Source organism: Vanacampus margaritifer, chromosome 2, assembly GCF_051991255.1.
Source record: "Vanacampus margaritifer isolate UIUO_Vmar chromosome 2, RoL_Vmar_1.0, whole genome shotgun sequence".
NCBI lineage: Eukaryota > Metazoa > Chordata > Actinopteri > Syngnathiformes > Syngnathidae > Vanacampus > Vanacampus margaritifer.
Window position 1 is genome coordinate 44,190,698 of NC_135433.1, and position 22,250 is coordinate 44,212,947.

The 22,250-nt window shown below is 40.0% G+C and overlaps 1 protein-coding gene across 1 annotated transcript in view; it reads right to left on the reverse strand.

Annotated features, from left to right (window-relative positions):
• The window catches only part of cdh2 (cadherin 2, type 1, N-cadherin (neuronal)), a 68,952-nt gene that overhangs the window by 15,895 nt on the left and 30,807 nt on the right, over positions 1-22,250 (reverse strand). The window contains exons 3-14 of the mRNA XM_077556405.1: positions 18,618-18,829; positions 14,026-14,193; positions 12,329-12,484; positions 11,426-11,570; positions 11,167-11,339; positions 8,032-8,169; positions 7,507-7,692; positions 6,628-6,881; positions 5,210-5,352; positions 4,215-4,448; positions 2,011-2,244; positions 1,656-1,795 (exon numbers count right to left, since the gene is read on the reverse strand). Coding sequence (XP_077412531.1) covers positions 1,656-1,795; positions 2,011-2,244; positions 4,215-4,448; positions 5,210-5,352; positions 6,628-6,881; positions 7,507-7,692; positions 8,032-8,169; positions 11,167-11,339; positions 11,426-11,570; positions 12,329-12,484; positions 14,026-14,193; positions 18,618-18,829 — 2,183 coding nt within the window. The remainder of the gene's footprint in view (positions 1-1,655; positions 1,796-2,010; positions 2,245-4,214; positions 4,449-5,209; positions 5,353-6,627; positions 6,882-7,506; positions 7,693-8,031; positions 8,170-11,166; positions 11,340-11,425; positions 11,571-12,328; positions 12,485-14,025; positions 14,194-18,617; positions 18,830-22,250) is intronic.

Consider the following 22,250-nt stretch of genomic DNA (forward strand, 5'->3'; position numbering starts at 1 on the left):
ATTTAAGGATTTTAAGTGCGCCCAAAAATATGGTAATAGTTGTTTCTCATTTTTAACTTGTGCTTCTTTTCTGATCCTTTCGGTTAAAAAATAAAAATAAATAAAAAATCACATGCATTGTAATCAAATTGATCGAATTCGATTCGGTGCCGTGGATGGACTGGGCATTTGGGAAACTCATGAAATTCCAGATGCATAGCACTGCATGTTGCAAGTTATGGAGAATTTAGACAAATCTCTGCCCATGGATTTTGGAATGACCTTCCGTTAAATATTAGGCAACTTCCCTCTCTACCCACTCTTAAAACACATCTTTGTTCTTTGGCATTTGATTCGGCATGAAACTCATCATTGTTTCAATGTTTTATGGTGCCTGCTGTATTTCGTTATTCATTTATTTATTTTATTTACCGACTCCTACTACTACTTTTACTCCATGTACAGCAATTTGTATGAAATGAAATTCTGAGTTTTTGGTTTTTATTTAGTATTTATATTTAGTTTTTGGTCTGTGAGACAAACTGATGTCAGAACCGCAGTTGTGATTTTTCCGACTGCACAATTGAGTGGGCTCGGTTTATTGAACTGATCTCTAAGAACGGCAACTGTGTCCGGATGTCAGCATCAAAGTGTGCAAATCATCATGTCGATTAGATGAAAAGTAATCCGATGACTACTAGCACCGTTAGCACGCTAACACTACTGGCAACAGGCACCGTGCAATACGTCAGCGTAATCAAGTCTTCTTTTAGTGCCCTTAATAGGCAATCGAACGTGATTTCTGTATGAAGTTGTTTTGTTGACTTTGGTCGCAATTGTTTAAGATAAGAACGGCAGACACGTTCAGCACGACGACTCAGTCATCCGTTGCGCCGCGACTTGCAAAACGCTTCCGGGAACAACTTCAAAATAAAAGTATCCATTGGCATTGCGCTCAACATATTACTTGGTATGGGGAAATTATGTTGAAGTTGGCCTTCTCTCCGCATTGGCGGTGTTTTGCCAGACGTGTCAAAAATTCCCTAATTGTTTACGCTGCTGGATTTGTCATTGCACTAGTGGCTCTTACGCCAGAAATCCAGCACTGTGCCGGAGTGCTTTAAGCCCTGCAAATGGTGAAAGGCAGGTGAGCAGTGAGGAGTCCAATAAAGAACTAAAACAAATGTGCTTCCAACTAAATGACAGATTAATTAAAAAGTTAATTCAGATTGTTTACATAAAAAATGTAGCCGTGAAAATTCTCAATGCACATTTTCTTATTAAGTGTTTTTTTTTTTTTGCTGTTGTTGTTCAATGGTATTTTTTTCATTATTTGTTTCCTTCCTTCCTGCATAAATAACTGATGAATAGTACTGTTATTTAATCGACAGCATCAAAATATTTGTGACAGTATTATAGTGAATGCATACATTGTGATGTTTCCGACCTTGGCTTGGAGACATTTTCCAGTACCACAAAACAGACTTAGTGGGAATTTTCCATTGAAATAACTGATTGCTTGGCACAAGCAAGAGCTTTCAGAGCTTTTCAAATAATCCACAGCGTTATTAGAGGTTTTACTCTGTGTGTGTGTGTGTGTGTGTGTGTGTGTGTGTGTGTGTGTGTGTGTGTGTGTGTGTGTGTGTGTGTGTGTGTGAGAGAGACATCATTCCTACCTGATCCTCTTCTCCACCGCCTTCCTCATCATACTTGAGAATGTTGTCGCGCACGTCATCCTCGGGATCAATGAGGAGTTGCTTAGCCTGGCGTTCTTTATCGCGGCGCTTCATCCAAACCACAAAGAGCAGCACCAGAACTACAAGGCACACACACACACACACGTAGGGCCGTATTACCAAACGGAACTATGCTCATATTTTCATTCACGTGTAATCGGATCCTGTGTCTTAGCTTTTCAGGCCGGATGTAGACTATATATTTGTTTGATAATCCTGCGCTAATCTAATCATCATTGGGATCATGTTTAGCTGCTGTGCTAATCGGCGACGGCAGCGTTTAGGTGACACTCACTGAGGAGGATGATGATACATAGCAGGATGGAGATGATGGCGCCCGTGCCCAGCCCGGCAGCCATGATGTGTTGTTGGTCAGTACAGTCGCCGTTGATGTCGCACTGGCACACTTTGACCCTCAGGTGGGAGGTGTTGACCAGTGGCAGGTTTCCAGAGTCCGTGATAATTATGGGCAGGTCGTAAATGCCGCTCTCGAGGAAACCAATCTTCAGGCGCACCTGAGCGTAGTCACCTGCAGAGGAACAAAGATAAGCCATAGGATTACTTACAAGTGGATTTTGCAGGGATGTGATTTGACCTAAGTGAAATTATCTGAAAATTCGGTCTGGGAGCTCATGGGTTTTCCGTGTTTTTAAGTACTTTCAATGCACTCACATGACAAAGAAATAGACAAAACAACAGCATAAATGTTCAATGTATATTGAACTATCCCATATAAAATGGCAGTTTTAGTCAACTCAAAATCAGTCACATTCAAAAACATTGGACTGCCTTTGCTTTTAAAAACTATCACTGAGAATATCATCATATCTAACTAATGTGATTACTAAGTTAACACATAAATAATGTTGAAGAGTTCAAATTTCATGAACAAATAATTGTATCATGACCAAATGAAAAGTAACTCATATTAGAGCATACCACAAATGTCTTTGTTATAGCAGAAGATGTTATCTGTCGGAGTCATGTGCATACACAATGAACTACTAAAAAAAAAAATAAAATAAATCGGAATTTTTTTTTTTGGGGGGAGATAAAAAAAGCGGAATTCCGCGAATTAGCGGAAAAATCACATCCCTGACTTTGGGTCATGCTCATTGTTGGACATTTGTCAAGCACAAATATGACATTTCTTAAAATAGTGGTTGGCGGTTGCCCTCTTGTAACTGCTGTCCGCCTGAGATAAACACCTCCCTCAAACCGACACCTAGAAAAATGGGTCGTAACTGAACTGTCAACTGCTGAGTGCTAAACAAAACAGCAGCACCTACTGAATTGAATTAAAATGATGGAGACTTATTGCATGCTACAGCAAGTTCATTGTGTGGTATTAAAGATGACTAAATGTTAATGTGGCGACACTTAACGCCTGAGTTGTGTGCATCTGTTCAAAGGATCTTATTTGTTCTGCCCAGTTTGTCATTTCACTACATAGTCCTTTTTAGACTGCACTTTCACTTGATATAAATTGTAATACAGTACTGGAATGGTAATGCTGTGTTATTATTCCAAAATATGTTAAAACAGACGCCGACCCCTCCAGTTGAGTTAAGTAAACACCCCTGGCCAGCGGCCAATATTTGCTGTTATACACATGCATATGTTCTGTATGATAAATGCCAACTTACATTGGCCTATAAAATCCAAAACAAGGATTTTCGATTTGATGCTCACAAATCTACTGAATGACATTGGATAATGCTGCTTAAGCTTAAAACTCCTCGCCGCGATTATCCAAATGGTATTATCCAATAAAGATACATTGTATTTCGACACAGACTTCTCTATAGCCAGCAGATTTCCAGTGTTTTTTTAGAAGAATGTGCAGAACATTCATTAATGCCATCTTCGCATCCCCACGTCAAATATTAAATTTTGACACAAGATGCTGACACGACTTTCCCCCCCCCCCCCCTTTAGAACAGACGAAGGTCAGCAAGAAAATGGACAGCTGCAACCAAGTGGAGAGTGGACTGAAAACACTGTAACGTCCAAAACAAGAGGATAAGCCAACTTTAGCATGTGTGTGTGTGTGTTTTTTTTTTTTAGCATTTATCCTCAAATGTGATAGTTAGGGGACTACCGATTAAATCGGCCAATTATGACCCTTTCAAACATCGGCCAAATGAGCAATGCAACATAAATCAACATAAATGTGTTAAATATGACACATAAAACTACTACACACATTAATGTCCTTATACTTTCATTAATGAAATGCATTGCATCACACAATGCATTATGCATATAATTAAAATGCATAGTTTTACTTAATCAGCCAGTTAACCTGTAATCAGTATTTCTTTCTGCGAAAAATATTGATCAGCCCTACAAATATTTACACTAATTGTGACTTTTCTATTGCATTAGCTTAGGTTAGTGAATACTATGTACAAATGTGTGTTATGTGGCCTCTGTTGGAATTAAACTCCTTTAACTGCTTTCTAACGTAAAAAAAAAAGTGACCATCGTCATTCCTACCATTTATTCTGGTGATAGTCCAGTTCCTCTTAACATCAATGGGCATGTTAGCCAACTCGAACGCGAAGGGCCCAGCATTGGGAATCAAGTCGCCGTCGATGGCCGTGATGTTGATCCCGTTGGGCTCGGGTTTCTCACATATTTCAACTTCCTGGGGGAACACACTCGGGGCGTTGTCGTTGATGTCCATCAAGGTGATCTGCAGAGTGCCTGTGCCAGTTGCTAAAGGATTGCCTGCATTGCCATGAAAAACACATGCAAACATTCTTCTGAAAATCATGACGGTTGATTGTGCAATCATCATATGGTGGGCAGAGAAGCAGAGTTGATTGTTGTGTCTCCAAACAGATACGTACTCCAGTGGGATTGAACCCATCAAACCGCATACTGATTTAAGAAACTAATCTCAAGTGAGGCGGCAGACAGAAAGAGTGCGGTATTAGAGCATTTGGATACTGTGGGTGTGTGCGTGTGTGTGAGAGGAGAACGTCTTCCTGACCAAGGACATAGGATGGGAATACTAAAGCAGCAAAACAGAGGCCACTGTCGCTCGTCTCAGGCTCCTCTATGTATTCACTGGGCTAAGAGGCTTCTTTGCCATTCAGGCCACGCTCAAAGGAGCTAGTCATCCACTCCTGACTGAGAAACCTCTTTACTGGCAAAGTTTTAAGCCTGTTGGCCTACGCTATGCTCTGCAGAACAGGGTAAACCCGAACAGAGGTAAATCCTCTTCAGGGAAAAGGCGAATTTATCCATGTAGCCGGTTGCTTCTCAGATTGTTAACACATTAGCCGTAAGGTGAATGGTGGTCAGCGGTTGACCTTCAGGCATGGTGGATGTCTGCAGTTGTCACACAAGTCGCTCAGTTAGACATCTAACCTGCTAAAAGGCATCTTCTGACAATAGTATTTTAAAGGATCCCGACACAAGTAGCTAAATCATGAAAGCAGAACATTTAAAGGAGCTTAACAACACAAACGTGTATGGTTACGTACCATTGTCAGTGGCCAAGAATGTGGCATTGTATATGCTGTTCTTCACAAAAGGTGATTCTCGGTCCAAAACGGCAATTGTTGTAATTCTACCGTTGTTGGGATCAATCCTCAGCCAGTTGGCCGGATCAGACAGTTTTGTGTAGCTGATGAAAGACAAAACACATTCATAATCACCTCAATGTCTTATTTCGCATCAAGTGAAATCTTCCATTTTGTGAAAAAATACAAACGTTTGAGACAACTAAGCACCTACAGATACTGTACAAAGATGCTCAAATGAGGACTGATTATGGAAGACGCCGCCAAGCTAATATCATATCCGATCAGTTTCACACTTGGAGTCATGATAATTTACTGTTGCCATTGCTCACTATTCAGATGTGATTTAAACAATGTGGAGAATATAGTAGCAATAGATTATCGAAGCCGATATTTAGCATTTTGACAAATATCACCATCAGCTTTTTTTTTTTTTGGTACACATTAAAGGCTGATAGCGCTGGTCTCTTATTGAGCAGTGAATGCTTGCGAACATAGCAAATTTTGTTGTGAAATGGTTAGGGTTCACAATTTTTACTTGTCGCAAATAAAATTTTAACATGTTAACACAATTTTCTCACTTTGTGCGTATATCTTTTGAAACGTTTTATGAACCTTGATGAAAACCCAAAATTCAATACGTTCACATTCACATGCATTTGTCGCTCAGTGAGATAATAAAATTAGAAATGGATTTAAAGCTGGATTAACCTCAGATAACTTTTTATTTATATACTAATTTAAAATTCCACTAATGTATTTAAAGATTATGCTGGCACTTGGAACTTAGTGCACTTATTTTTTTTTTTTAAGAAAATTAAGAATTTAAAACACACTTTATTTACTGTAGAAAACTTTATTGCTTGTTGCCGTTTTGTTTTATTGCTTGATTTTTAATTGAGCTTAACACATACTGATGGCCCTGGAATCTCCCTGCCAGCTGCCTATCCTTTATTATGTTTAAAATTAAAAGAGAACTCTCTACAACACGTTGAAGATTTGAAAAGTTCTTTTAATAAACATGCTTAAAGGATCTTTGTCACTTTTTTTTTTACTCGCGACTGCCACCTCTAGCCCAAAGTGTAACTGCAGCATCTGTGTCAGGCTAAAATAAGATAAAAGCTGATAGGTGCAGTCAGAGTAAAATAGTCAGTGCACTTCGTACTCATCTGGGCATTGGTGGAGCATGCATGATGTAGAAAAAGCTTTAACATTGCCTTTTTAAACGACACAATGCACCTTTAATGGCATTTCAACAAAGTTTTGAATTATTATTTTTTTTAAAGTTTTGACGCTAGTATTTTCTCTTTTACTGTACATGAATATCGGCTACCGGCCTCCTTGATCACAAATGATCTGTATCAGTTTAAACCTCTTACCGGATACTCTGCTGCATGTAGCGATCAGGGTCCTGTGCCGTGAACGTGGTCAGCATGGACTCCGGTGGCTTTCCCTCTTCTAGTTTAATGTTTTTGGGGTTGGGGTCAAAGTAGGGGCTCTCATTGACGTCGAGCACTCGTATGGAGACGGTGGCGGTGGACTGACGGGGAGAGTGGATGCCTCTGGCTAGCGGCACCTCGTTCCTTGCCTCCACTGTCAGCACATAAGACCTGCCCATTTCATAGTCAATAGGCTGCGGAAACACAAGGGACAGAAATGGTGAGGCATACGTTATCACGTGAAATACGTTGAGGGGGAAGCAGGAACTCGCATTAAATGGTTGAAAATGGTGTGAGAGTAATAAGGCAAATTAAAGTGTTTCCCTTCCTCCTGCCTAAAACTCTTCCTGTGAAAGCCCACAATAGACTTGAGTATTCTGTGCCTTGGTGAATTAATGGAAAGCAGCAAGCCCGCCAGCTTCTTATTAATTACCCTCTTCTGTTTGAAATACAAATGAGAAGACACGGCTCAAATTAATCTGGCTGACAAACAACTATTATCTGTTAGACTTGCTCCTAAATGCTTGTATTGTTGATTGCTGCATTCATGCCTTGATAGCTGCAGTACATAATAAGACATTCCTGGATCCATCTGAATTCTCAACTAGTGGGCCAGGGTCAGCAGCACACAACTGTATTAAAACAGCTTCAAAGTACATCTGATTTATTATTATTTTTAACTATTTTTGTAAATGTGTCTTAGCTGTGAACATTTGATTTAATCCGCCCACGTTTATGTAAAACAAACAACAAACCTCAGCTACCTTGAAAAATTATAAATACACAGGATCTGTATGGGGTTTGAATGGTTGACCTTACCTTGACAACCGTCACCAGGCCCTCGTTATTCGTGGGATCAGTGGGCACGGAGAACCTGCCGTTGGGGTCCCCACTAGTGATTTTGTAGACGGCGTTCCAGGCCTGAGTGTTGGGTTGGTCCTTGTCAGTCACCGTCAGGTTGGCCACAATCACGTTGACGCGGTTTTCGTGCACCTCGCCGAAAAACTGCATAAATAAAGCATGAGATGTAGAGACGCGAGCATACAGTTAGTGATGCTGGGACCAGTGTTGGGTAAACAGACATAGAAGGTATCTTATCGCATCATCATGGTCATTTCGTCCTGTTTTCATCTAACAACACAACAGTAACAACACGTCTCAGTCTAAGAGCTTTTTGCGCTCCCCATTGTTGCATTTGTGTGTGTGGGGAGCAACGCCACGCCTGGCTGACTGCTTATGTAGCTGAACTTCAACTAAATAAGAGAGCCGAGCTGCCGCCGGAGCGCACACAACCGGCAGGCTGTCACCATGTCGTGCATCTCAGATAGGTGTTGACTTGCTTACCGTCTCAGCTGTGAACTCTGGCGGGTTGTCATTGATGTCGGTGACTCTGATGACAGCGGTGGCTGTGTTGGAGAGGCCGTACATTGGGTTGCCCTCGGTGTCAGTGGCCTGGATGATCAGCGTGTACTGAGGCACTTTCTGCAGTGGAAAAGGGTGAATGGTTTGAGAAGAATATAGCAATTGGGTGAAGAGGTGATATGAGTCCTCATGTATTTTGAGTACCTTGGTTCAAATACATGCTCGTCATTTTTCTGCTTCGGATACCCACTTATTTACATGAACACTGTCAGGTAGTAGTAGTCAATCCAAATGCAGCAACAATTGTGCATAATTTGCATGACAGAAACACAGTGAGAAGACCAACTTAATAAATATACTAGGGCTGGGTTTAAAAAAATAATCAATATCAAATTGATTTTCCTTTTCAAGCCCGATATCTATTCATAAAAACTCTTTCCCATAAATTCTTAAGAAAATACAATTTTATAAGGCCCAATTTTTCTAATCTTAGTTTTCCTGAAATTACTGTTTAGACAAATTGAAAAGTATTTTCTTACTGTACATTTATGAAAGACTTGATTTATTGCACTTTTAGACAATTTAGAATCGTTTTAATTTATATTTACAGTTATTGATTAGATTTATAAAAATTACATTATAATTAGAGAATTATTAGAATTATAAAAATATTTTCATGTCATCCTTGCTGATGTAAATGTGATAATAACACATGTTAAAGTTTACTTTGGAATTTAATAGTTTTTAATCATGTCCTTGACATTTAAGAAGAATTGATGTTCCATAATTAATTGATATCGGATTGAAGTGAAGTGAATCGAATCAAATCAGAAAAAAAAATCTAAACCGAAACCGGACTCTTGTGAATCGAAATCGAATCGATTGAGTAAGTTAGATTTGATACCAGCCCTAAAATAAACCCTACCTTACCAAATAATATATGGACATCAATGCCTTGAAATTTTGACATTGTTCCTGCCAGCGTCACGGCGTAATGGCTTACTTTACTTGTCTTTTTGGTGCATTGATATTAGCATCACAAACTGTTGCTACCAACAACAACGCTTACTGAACTCAAGGCGTAGAGAGTCAGATTCAATGAAAAGGATGCTCTCCCTGTTCATTTTGTAAACCCCATACCTATTGTCATGAATTTGAGAAAAAAAAAATATATATACGTATATATATATATATATATATATATATATATATATATATATATTATTTTTCAACAAAGAAGTGTTCGGTGAATGTGCATAGGAAACTGGTGGGGTTCATTACTGCCAACATGTTAAGAAGCACTGCTCTGGTATTTCCAACAGGAATAAAAATCCAACATTACGAAAGCAGATTCTGTTTCAATTTGGCGATCCTACTTTAATCAAATGAACAGTCAATTAGTAACATAGACTGTGGAGGATTTTCACTGTAGCAGGCTGATGAGGTGGCATAGAATCATAAAAATGTGCACAACCAAATTGAAGCACAGTTAAAATGGCTTCCTTATTCCTATGACTAATATTGATTTACTCCCCAGGGAGGGAAGGAGTGAGTTGCACCACTGCTAGACTTTACTGTACGCCAGCACCAAGTTGACAAATGACTACTTGCACATTAACAGTTACTCAGGTGATGGACTAGTCACTCGGTAATGAGAATAGGGCAAATTACTTTCACGGCGGCGACTGTCGCACATAAAACGGTGGCCCCAAGGCGGAAGTGATTGAGCAGCAAGCAAGCCAGATTGCCCTCACTAGGATTACATCAACAGGCATGTGCTTTATATTTAATTTTATTTATTTCCTCCCACAGCTCGGTGAGCCAATTAGGGGGAAAGGTGGTTGTTTACAGCACAAAGGAAGGATAAGTAAAAGACGTGTGCTTTGGAAATGAGGACAGAGAATGTGAGGGGAGGGGATTGCTAAAATGTTTGGCGATGCGTGCAACATTCTTGTCGGATTAAATATGTGTGTGGAAAAAGCGAAGGCCAGCTCGACTTGTAATTTAGGTGGTATTCAGCAAACGTACTTTGGCTCATTGGTTCTATTAAGCAACATGGCCAAGTTGTGATTGCCGTTATATTTAACAAACACTTGACTCATTTATGTAAAAACGGTTGTGTTGTGTATCTCAACAAACATTGTACAATTAATAGGAAACAAAGAAAGGATAGAGACTGGAAATAACTACAACACATTATTATAAGCAACTTATGTAAAAAAACAAAACAAAAAAAACTGTTGTGCTGTGTATATCAACAAACATTGTACAATTAAAAGGAAACAAAGAAAGGAAACAAAGAAAGGATACAGACTTTGGGAATAACCACAACACATTATTATAAGCACAATCAATTGACTTTGTAATGCCACGTTGATTCTGTAGAGGCAACAGTGTGTTGCTTTAGTGCTGCCATAAACAGTGAATGTTATTTCACTGGCCAGCACTTAAACATAACATTCAGCCTTCCACTTGAATATTGCTGGCGTCGGAACCGAAACCTCATAAGTCATCCTTTGGTCAAATTAATTTTTTCAAAAATCTCTACTTTTGGCCAGTCCACACGTGTGGGTGTCATTTTTACGAATTGTTGACCAACGCTGGAAATGGCTCACTCTCTTTGATGATATAATGTTAATAGTTGAACAAACATGCCTTTTTGGCATCTCCTGAAACGTGACAAAGACGGAAAATTGCACTTTGGATCTGTTAACTGGTTTTCTGTTGAAAGGAGCTAATATAATGTCTGACTGCTGTGTAATAGTCAAGTCTTCATCACAACAAAATATTTGGTATACTGTAGAGCAGGGTTCACCATTTCCGGTACTCGAGGTACGGAGTCCTGCAGGATTTAGATGTTTCCGTCTACCAACACACCTGATACTAAAGATCAGGATCGTTATTAGGCTTGCTGATGAACTGATTATATGAATTGGGTGTGCTAGTGGGCAGAAACATATCAAACCTGCAGGACCCCGGACCTCGAGGACCGGAATTGGTGAACCCTGCTGTATAGTTTAGCCATTGCAGAGTTAATTCTATCGTGCAAGGCAAAAAACACAAAAAGCATAAAAAGAGAAAAAAATGGAAGATAAAGAAAGCAAAAATGCTACCCACCTCTCTGTCCAAGCCTGCTGCCACAGTAATGATGCCTCCAGTTTTGTTATTGATGGTGAACATGTTGGAGGTGGGACTGTCTGGGTTCTGAGACAAGATCTTGTAGCGAATCATCCCATTGGCAGTTTTGGGATCGTCTTTATCGACTGCTGTCACCGTCATGACAAATGTGCCTTTTGGACAGAACAACAACAATGTATTTTTACGTAAAACAAAACAAACAGTGCAATCGACTCTTTCTATACACTGCTGATGTTACCTGGCTTGGAGCCCTCAGGGACGGTGCCGTTCCAGATGGGGTGGTTGAATTCGGGCCTGTTGTCGTTCATGTCAATCACATTGATCACAATGTCGATAGGGCTTTCCACTTGGTTGCCGTTCAGGTCCACCGCATGAGCTCTTAGCTGAAGGAAGACAAAGCCACACCTGAGTAGGGATTCTTGATTACAAAAAATCTCACCTGTTCATGCCTAGAGCAGTGTTTGCAAACTAAGTGGCCAACCATTACTATTGGATTGCCAAAGGCTTTTTTTTTTTTAAAATTTTTTATTGATCGTTCCTTGGCAAGCTGCTTTTTAAGTCACAATTGTTGTATTAATATATTAGTGGTCATAATGTATAAAACATGATGGAAACCTGGTTTAGATGAATATCTAAAAGATCTCATCATGAATATTTCTAGATCATCAATATAGTCAGCTCCAAGGTTTAAGAGTAATAATAAGTGTCATTCAAAGACCATACACTCAGTGTTGGCTAAGTCGGTTCGCCATTGATCTTCAGGGTTCTCATTCAGCCATGATTCCTTCTCATGCACATGCACAAAGCTATCTTAAAACTTTATTACAATGTCATCTAAGAGCCACTGCAGTAGAGAGTGCTCCTTGTGATCTGAGGATTATCTTAATGTATCTAAGCCACACACGCGCGCTCACACACACACACACACACACACACAGACACACAATCCTTTACATTCTCAGACGGATAAATCCAGTTCTCTTAGTGCCACATCACGCCACAAGTCTTTATCGAGTCTGAACAGACTGTTTAGGCTACACATGACCCTGGATCGCATATCAACCAGAGAGAAAATACAACATTGCCATGAGAGAGAACAAACAGACAGATCATAAGGAAATCATTATAGGGCTTGACTTACATGGAAGTTGGGAATATGCTCTCTATCCAGAGGCTTGTTAACCGAGAGCTCTCCAGAGATCGGGTCGATGAGGAAGATGCCAGTCGGAGGTTGATCAGCGCCAGGACCTGTCACACTGTATCTCAGAGATCGGTTCTTGTCGTGGTCCGAGCGGATCTGCGGGTGGAACGATTTGTTACAACAAAAGCCTAAAAACTTGACTTATCATTGGCATATAACCGAAACTGTGGTTTTGAAGCATTTCAACATTTAATTAATAAAAAGTTTTATGCAAAATTTAAAATAAAATACATTCAACGTTTTTATAATATACATATTTCAATATAAATATTAGTTTCACAATGTCACATTTTAATTTGCCCATTTTTCATTATCAAATAGTCTAATAATCAAATTTTTAAACCGTACAATTGTATTTGAAATTTAATGATTGGGGTTATATCTGTATCGTGTTTGAAGGGTAATGATAATTTTCCCTCTCAAAATCTTTATAACTGTATTCAATTTCTGACAATTGGTAAACCAATCCCACATATCAAAAGCTATACACAGCATGCAACTCTATTATATATGCTAATACAGGGAGTCCTCAAGCTACGTCGTTTCGACTTTACGGCGCCCGTGACTCATCCACAGCACCGTCTTTTTCGTTAATTTCCCACAGTAATCACACAATTTTAAAGTTATTTAAGGTTGTGTTTTTGTTACCTCCAGCAACGGACGTCCATCAGCTCGTCGGCTCGCCACATTTACGTGTTTAAGCTTGAATTAGCTCCGCCTAGTCGTCTGTCAGCAATGAATGCCCGTGCGGAAACACAAAATATAGGTTCCGGCGTCTTCCGGGTTGCGCAAATATGTTTTTCAAAATTGCTTTACAAAGTATTTTGATGTAAATATTGACTTTAACGGGGAAATCCAACTTAAGTCATAATTCGGGTTACATCACCAGCGTAGGAACAGAACTCCGCCGTAACTTGAGGACTCCCTGTAATGTCCTGAGTCTCCTATTGACAAGTCATTTTAATGGCAGGGATATTATTGATTTATGTGTGGTATTGATGTTCTGTCTTAACGAGGATATTTTTTCACTTTGCTGTTGTAAGTTGAGACCCTCTGCACCTTCTTGCTGCTTCATGCTGAGCATCTAATTTCCTCCTGACAATATTATCTACTAAGCCAAAGAATATCCCATTTTCTGCGTCATGCATTAATATAATGCATATAAAATGTGTGTATAGGACTTGATAAGAGATGGAGCTTAATATACTGAGAAGGATCTCCTCAACTATCCTGAGGAGTGCTTGTCCTTTGTCAGCCACCCACACCAAGCCTCAACCACAAGACTGTTGTCAATAAAAGACAGTTGAATGTGTCCTTGAGCCATGATTAAAGCACTATAATATCTGAGGAACTACTACAGCGCTGGTGAGCACTTCAACTTTTTCTCTGCCGTCATACGATGGCAGGCTGTACTGTATGGCCCTTAAAAACAAAAAAACGCAAGGCGCAGGGGTGACCTTCAGCAAAGAGCTGTAAATAAGAAACATTTTCTTCAAGTCTCATGGCTGTGACCTTCTGAGTGGAAGCTCTGAGCTATGGGGGGAGCTACAAGGTTGTCATATCAAGCAAAAATGACTTTTCACTCAAGATATGAGTAGAGTATGATTGTGTGTGTGCGTGGGCATGTGGGGGCTTACCCGAACAAGCTCTTTTGGGAATGGACCTCGCGAGTTCTCCGGGTGATTGATTGGGGGAATGACCCAGTCTCTCTTCATGCGTTTCAGCTGGCTGTCCAAGTTCCGTGATGGAAATTTTATTTCTTTCAAATCCTTGGATGTGGCTGGACCAGAAGCGCGTTCCATGACCTGGAAAACAAAATATGATTTGCTACATAAGCACATACAAGACTCCAGAACTAAAACAGACATGACAGGATCCTTGTTTTTGTCTCTACGGTGACCACAGAAACTTAATTTATACGCAAGTCGGGACCCGCTATAGTCTTACAATTAGCCGACAGCCATACATATAAAACAAACAAATTAAAAATTTACTTCTTATTATTGCGTTGCACTTGCAATGTGGTCCTTTGACTTATGAGTTTAATTTGTAGCGTGACCAATCTCCTAAATCAATTTGTCATTTTATTTAAATATAAATAATACCCATTGAAATTAATGAAACCATTTCAGCATCCCAAAAAAACTAAAAATGTTGCAAGGCCTTTTTAATAAAGAAACATTACATAAGATAATATAAGGAAATAAACTGCATGTACGACATCAGCTATGTGTCTGAGCAGCATGCCTTATAAGCGGGCGTGGTCTAGTGAGTAACATCAGGAACATGGCTGGGAGCCTCTGTCAGCCTCTGGACATGACTTCTGGCATGCAAAACAAAACAGAAAATCTACCAAGCGAAGGCCTCAAAAAAATCGTTTGCCAGTTGCAGTGTAAATTGCGGACCTCTTCAACAATCATTTAGCATCCAGATTGAGAAGACTCAACGTGCGTAACTCATTTGCTCCCATTATAAATGTTTTAAGTGTCCCAAAGACGTATTTATATGCTAGACAGCTCGAGCATACAGAAGGCTTTGATGCAGCCTCTCAACTGTAGGGAACGGTTGAAGAAATGATAGTTATTACACAAATGGCCAGCAGGTGGCAGCAGAGTATAAAAAATCAACCAGGGCTATGTTTGAAAAAAAAGATAATTTACTCACAGTTCTAAATAGATTTGTGAATAATGATGAAACTTAACTATGTTCTAATGCTAATTACTGCAAAACTGAAAAAGATAGAAATATATTTTTTTTCCTGATGAAAGAAGAGACTCTAATCTTTCTTTTGGTAGGTTCCATGTTTTTATAGCAATAGAACACAATATTCTGTGGGTCAAAATCCAGTAAAACAGCTGAGAGTGAAGGGGATTGCTTCAGTGAAAATGGCTGTGAGTGAATGAGTTTATATATGACAACAAAAACATGAATTACATTACTTACTCCTAAGTTGACTCAATTGACAATTCCAAGCTCACATTACAAGTCAAAATGGCGGTCAACTCGGTGATGGAAGCTCTCTGTTCATTGAAAAGAATTGGCCATTGGATTGTTGTAATTTGATTTGTGAGGATTATTCATTTTGATATCAATATTATAACCTGTGTCATTTGACTATTATAACTTGCCTGGTTTGTATGCTAGTCATAGGCGAACGCAATACAATACACAGTTTGTTTTCACCGTGTAAATGAAGTGTTTGCGTTGCGGAAATATCAGAAATGCCCGGATGCTCGAATTGTCAATAGTGTGATATTAGTTCATTATGAACACCTACATTTCCTCAAAACGTAGAAGACACTCTCCCTGGTTTCACCAATCAACATTACAGCACTATTCTCCTTGACATGCTCCGGTGTATGCAGTTAGTGCAGCAGCAGTACACCAGCAGCACCGCTTGGCTTTAAATGGCAAACCTCATCTCATGTCCTGATAAAATGCACCCACACAGACACAACCGGCTCCCATAATGGATCTGCCATCCTCCCTCAGCTGTAATGAATGAGATTTGAAACAAAGGAGGATGGTACCTGCAAGCCAGACACTAAACACACAGATGGCTCAAATTGCCAATGCTGCTCAAGAGACATGAAGGAGGGACTGAAGTTGTGCCATGGAAAGTTACAATAACCTTGAACACAAGGCGGGAAAGAACAACAACAATAAATAAAAAAAAGAAAAACAGTATGTTAAATCAGTCAATGTTGATGATTGTTATCTGGGCTCATTCATTGAAGTCTTACTAAACCAAAGATGCGGAACCAACAGAATGTGGGCCATATATGGTCTATGAAAGAACTTGATCTGTGCAATTGCAAAACCAAAGAGTGAGTGTTATAAAACCCCACAAATACAGTATGTAGTAAAAATAAATAAACATTTGTTGAGCATTGTATTCCCCACCCCTGTGCTACACGCTGCCTGCTTTCACTGTCTAAACATGGCTCCATGTAACCACAGAAATGAATTACCACTTTGCCACCCTGTAATGACCCACAACCTCTTAGGCACACACACACACACACACACACACACACACACACACACACGCACACACACACACACACACACACACACACACACACGCACACACACACACACACACACACACACTGACCACTGTCAGACAGCTTCCACTAATCATGTTTGAAATTTGATTATAGTGCTTTCACACACTACACAAGTAACAAGTCAAGCAGATAGAGAAGCTGTGTGCGTGCTTTAGAAATATCTGTTACCTTATTAAAATGGGCATGAGTGAGAGTAGCAATTATTTGCAACCTGCGTTGGGAATGATGAATGGCGTGCTAGGAGTGTTCACCCCGCATCTTTCTGTGAAGCCCCAAACCCCACACACAAAAACACACATACAGACACTGTCCTGACAGCTTCAGGGCCTCAACATTGAATTGTGATTTACCCTTTAAGAAGACTCCCTTGTTTGCGCTTCTTAAGTGTTGCTTTGTGCTGCAGAGTTCTATTGGAGGTAGACATGGTCTAATCTTAATGAGGTTATTGTTTAGTTGTCAGTGATTAAAATGTCTCCCCAAGGCGGAAACATTCACGGTGCATAATAAAAAATAAATAAATACAACTAATCACTGATGTGATTAAGAAATCATCACTGGATGCACACGATGCAGATGCGTAGCCTGATTTATGTTATTAAAAAAAATGGCTGACAGTTTACCTGTTTGGCAAAAGTGTTTATCTTACCAACAGCAGTGACTAATAGTGTCATTAAAATCCTATACCTGCAGTTGCATTTGTGTGTGGCTAATGATAGTGCTCGGAGAGGCTGTGAAATCATTACTGGCTAAAACTTTAATTTAGTTCCTGGCTAAGAGATGTGCTTGCTGGCCCCAAGAATAACCCAACTATTTATTTGTATCTGCAACCACAGAAAAATACAACATTCCCCTTTCATGACATTGTCCCTGGTGGCAAACGTTTACAAATATGTTGTCACTTTTAGGCATAATACTGTATGATTATGTAAAAGAGAAAGATTTCAGTATTAATAGAGCGCACACATTGCATCGATTGATGTCTATTACTTTAATTGTGGTTTCTATTTCTGTTTTTGTTTAATTTCTGTTTACTTGATAAAATGTTCAGCTTGAGCTGATATTGACTTCTTCTTTTTTTTTGGGGGGGGGGGGGCACATTTGGATGCCTTTGACTATTGTCTGTTGTACATTCGAGTCATTTGAAACAAGGGGCCAAATAATTGCAAATATCAATTGAATTGTAAAATAATTAATAGTTTTTGGAATCCTAACAAATCAGAGATTGAGCAGCTGCTTTTGACTTTGGCAGTTTGTAAACACAAGTGGTCTGGCTATGGTCTACTAGGTCTAGCATGTAAAACTGAAAGAAAACATGTCTGTCTGTGTAGAGTCTTGTTGAGCACGATCACATAATTCTCTGGCACTTAAGTTAAAACCTACAATCCTAGAAAGCCTTTAGAAGTTTCTTTCATTTCCTGACTACAAGAAGGACCGATATGGCATGTGAACTTCTTTAACGTAAACTTTCTCTTATCCTCGGCCAAAGACAATGTTGACATATGAGCACTTGCACAACGTAATTAATCGCAGACGACTGCTTGTCTTGTCCAGGAGAGCTCAAACAGATGCTTACTGTCTCGCAGAGATGGCACGCAGGCAATAAGCTTACAATCACAAGACGCGCACACTGAAATCTATTTTATGAGCAGTCGTTGTGCATCTGCTCTCGCTAGACGCTGACCGTGTTAAGTATATGTTTGTGCTCCAACTAAATTGACACATTAACTTTTAATTAGCAGGCATCCATCTTGTCTCATGGAACACCTGCTACAATTTGGGAAACTAGTCATCTGTGAATGTGCAGCGCGGGTAATCAGTGCAAGTTGATTGACGCGAGGGCAGAATTGATCATTCCGGCTTTATATTGTGGTAAAATACAACGGACCAACAGCAATAAATAGTAGATTCTAAGGTTTCACTTCATTGCTTGATGACCTAAATGTAAAATTAGATTCATGTTTTTTTACTGAGATGGGTGAAACCTTGTGAATGTCCCCAACTTTCAGTACCAGAGTCGTCATGACACCAAACAGATTGAAGCCAAGTAATGCACTCCATTTTGTATTAATTGCTCTAGGTCACAATTTAACACCAACAATTCCACATGACAATTAGGTTAATTATTATGCCCATCAATTTTAGATCTGTTGCTTACTCACCTGCTGATTGGAGGGTGTCAATCTGACAAGGGTTATCCATTGTTGCTGGGTAGTGTCGTCAATGGCCTTGATTAGCAGCGCTGACGTCTGGAGTCCAGAAAGCTGCAGATTCCTGGCAGCGTAGACCACCCCGTTGGCTTCTATCCGGAAGTCCTCTGGGTTGTTGCATTCGAAGCGCACCAGACCCCCACGGCTGCAGTCGACAAACGTCACTGCAAGAGAGAGATAAAGTTAAGAATGTCCAGTGGTGAAAAACAATCCTTAAAAAAGGACAAAGACAAAGGAGGTGGAAGACAGACAGCTCGACAAACACACAGTGCAACGGAAGGTCCACAAAGATTTTGTGATTCCTTCCCCTCGTGCTCATAAATTATTCACTTCAAGCTGTGCCCCAAAGGTATCGCTCAAAACAGGTGCACAGGAATATCGAGTTTGAAGGGGAGGCAACTGAAATTGAACTTTATAGAACTATTACAGGAGGGGAAAAAATCCAAAAGATAAAATAGTATATCTGGAATATCGTGCAGATTCATGCGTCCAACATATGTAGTGTATAATCAACCTTCACAATGCTAGGTTTGTGGCTCACAGTATTCAGAGATGCCGTGGATGGATGAATCCTCCCACGGGCACAAGTGAGGGCTTGTGATGATTATTTCATCACAACATACACACAACACACAGATGTGCAGATACACCAAAGACAGGTGTCTCACGGGGGATCCAGTCAAAGCGAAGGCCTCAAAGGCAGGATTACAACACTCGGGTACAAGTGAGTGGCAGTATAGCATAGCATAAATGGATGGACAGACAAACACATGACTTTATTACTATATGATCCTTTTGTCTTGGCCGGCTTCCCCGGCTAGCAACGCTCATATTTAAATGCACACAATGGCACAAAGGTAAAGATAGAATGACATTCTCCAGGTGTATGGTTTGTGTAGAAGCTCTGCTATTGCTGCTCTGAATTATTCAAGCAGATATGGGCATTATTTAACAAAAGCCTGCAAGGGGGCACCTCATCTTTCTTTCTGCTGCTACCTTGGGGGCCCAAGACCCTCTCTTCGGAGAATCATTTGCACTTAGATGAAGTTCCTCTGGGCTTGAGCGGAGGATGTAGTAGATCAATTTGGGATCATAAGTTTAACCTCTAGGCTCTAATTGAATAGCCAAAATGTTCCACGCCCTGTTTGTAATAAAATCATGATGACAGAGATGAATGTTTGCTTTATTACTTGGCCTTAGTGCAGCAGACTATACAACCATATATATCCATGTAAAGCAGTACATCCCTAGACATTGCTGCAACGTCTACACTTTCACATAGCGATACAGCATATGCAACATCAGATAATTTGATGACATGAAAACTTAGGTATGTTGTGAGTATATTGAACTTCACATTGTCATATTGGCATTGCAGAATTCCATAGTCGCCATCCCACCTCTTTCACAGATCTGATGATACCTCCAAAGAGGTAAAATTGCCAGTTTGACTTCGTCCTCAAATTCTGTCTGTGCTGTTTATACAGAACAACCACATGGGGACAAAAGCTGAAAAATTTATATTTTTGAACTTGAAGACCATGTTTTCTCTGTCCTAGCTTTTGTAAAATGCATGCAGTGAATGTTTAGCAGTGAATTGATAGAAATGTCCTCCCCATGAGTTCTGCTGCTAAAACTCTTGAACATTTTCTGAAATTTAGAGACCACAACATCCCAGTGAGGCTCCACATTCCACAGTCACACCACAAATTCCCAGCAAGCACAGCCATCTGCAATGATAATAAATGGGACTGTCCCTTGTGTGTGTATTCATTTGTCAAAGTTGAAAAATCCAACGTGTTGGCATAGCTATTGCAATCTATATCTAGACGCATTGGCTACCCACAGTTCAGGGCCAAATGAAATCTTGGCTGCCACGCCCCATCAGACATGTCGTCATGGGTACAACGATAAAGGCTTCAGTGCAGAAAGAAATGCCGATGCAGCAGGGGGGGGGGGACCAGGGGTTAAAAAAGGAGGGGGTCGGTGGGACAAACGGGCCTGTCAGCAGAATGGCCTGTCCAACAAATGCCCTGCACCGGGGCCCGGAATTACCTCCGACTCAATGATCCTATTCAATGTTTGCATGCCCCCCATCAGTGACAAGCAACACAAAAATCCTGGTTAACCCCAAGTGCTATAGTGCCTCTCTATTGTTTGCTACATCACGTGAAAACGCGCACTTTGCTGCACACGAATGGTTAGAGAGCAATATCTAGAGATGCATTTAATTTTCTGACTGCAGATTGGGAAATGAATGTTTCGCAATCTCTAAGTTTAGGCCGAGTCGACTTTTGCAGTCCCTCTATTTGAGAATGACTACATTCCAGCTACATTTGCATATAGATCCAGGAACAATACCCCAAAGGCATTGCAACCCATCCCCCACCATAGCAAATAGCACAGTACCCCTGACTAAACACGAACCCTAACCAAGTTCAGAGGAATTGAGATGATGCAAATTAAAGAAGATGATCCCACTGGGTGTGTTGGGTAAAACCTCCAGGTTATTGACTGAAGCCATACTTCAAACCAGCGTAATCTGCGATTTTAACTGCATTTAAACACTGTGACAACATTTTTGCTGCTTTGCAAAAATGTAAATGTTTATTATTCTTTCCAGTTGTACTTTGAAAGAAATCTCCGCAATCGACCTTTACACAATTGTCTACTTTAGCACCAATGCAACAAAATGCCTTACATCAACAGAAAGAACTGTACCTAGATGACCTCGTCAGGGCGATGCGCCTCTAAGACTTGCATAATATCTCAATCATTTGCAAATTATTTGCTGATTCTGGCACATTCACTTTTCCCAGAAAACTCGGTATTCTTCAGACAGTCAACTGCTTGGAGGTAAAGCTTGGATCTGTAAATAAGGACATTTGCCTTTTGCCAGACTAAAGTCCTTGAAGGCGTTCTAGTAATGCACTTCAAACGAGCAAAGTGTTCCACACATTTATAGTTGGTTTGAAAATATGCAATGGTTATACATGAAAACATTACATTAAGTGTTTATGTTCAATTGAAGCGTAACCTTTTTTTTTACAGTTCATAAAAGTTCAAAGGAATATAACTTGTTTTGTGTGGCAAAGGCATATTCTTAAGAGTTGTTTTTCACATTAAATCTGAGGACTCCTGCTAAGAATACATTATGAGGATGTCCCCTAAAAAGCATTCCGATGATTTTCTCTTATCACACACATCCACATTGCAATACAGTGATAAGCGCCATGGAAGACCGAGTGGATGACACAGATTTGGATGCCTTATTGATTCAAGGATTCTGAGCCTAAGGATGTCATTTTCATTTTGTTACTTTGTTAGTATTTTAATACTACTTGATAGCTATATTCACAAGACAAGAAAAATCCACAAATACAGTGTTGTCTTCTTTGAGAGTGCTACTTTGTTTCAGTATTTGCATAGGGTACAAAGGGTGTGGTGCTTTGACCAGGAGGAAAATACCATTGGTGCTCTCCATTGGTAGTCTAATCCCACATGAAGTACTAAGTACTGAAGCTAAGTAAAAGATAGCTTAAAAAAAACATCCACTGTGAGCTTCTTACAGTGACATTTAGTGAT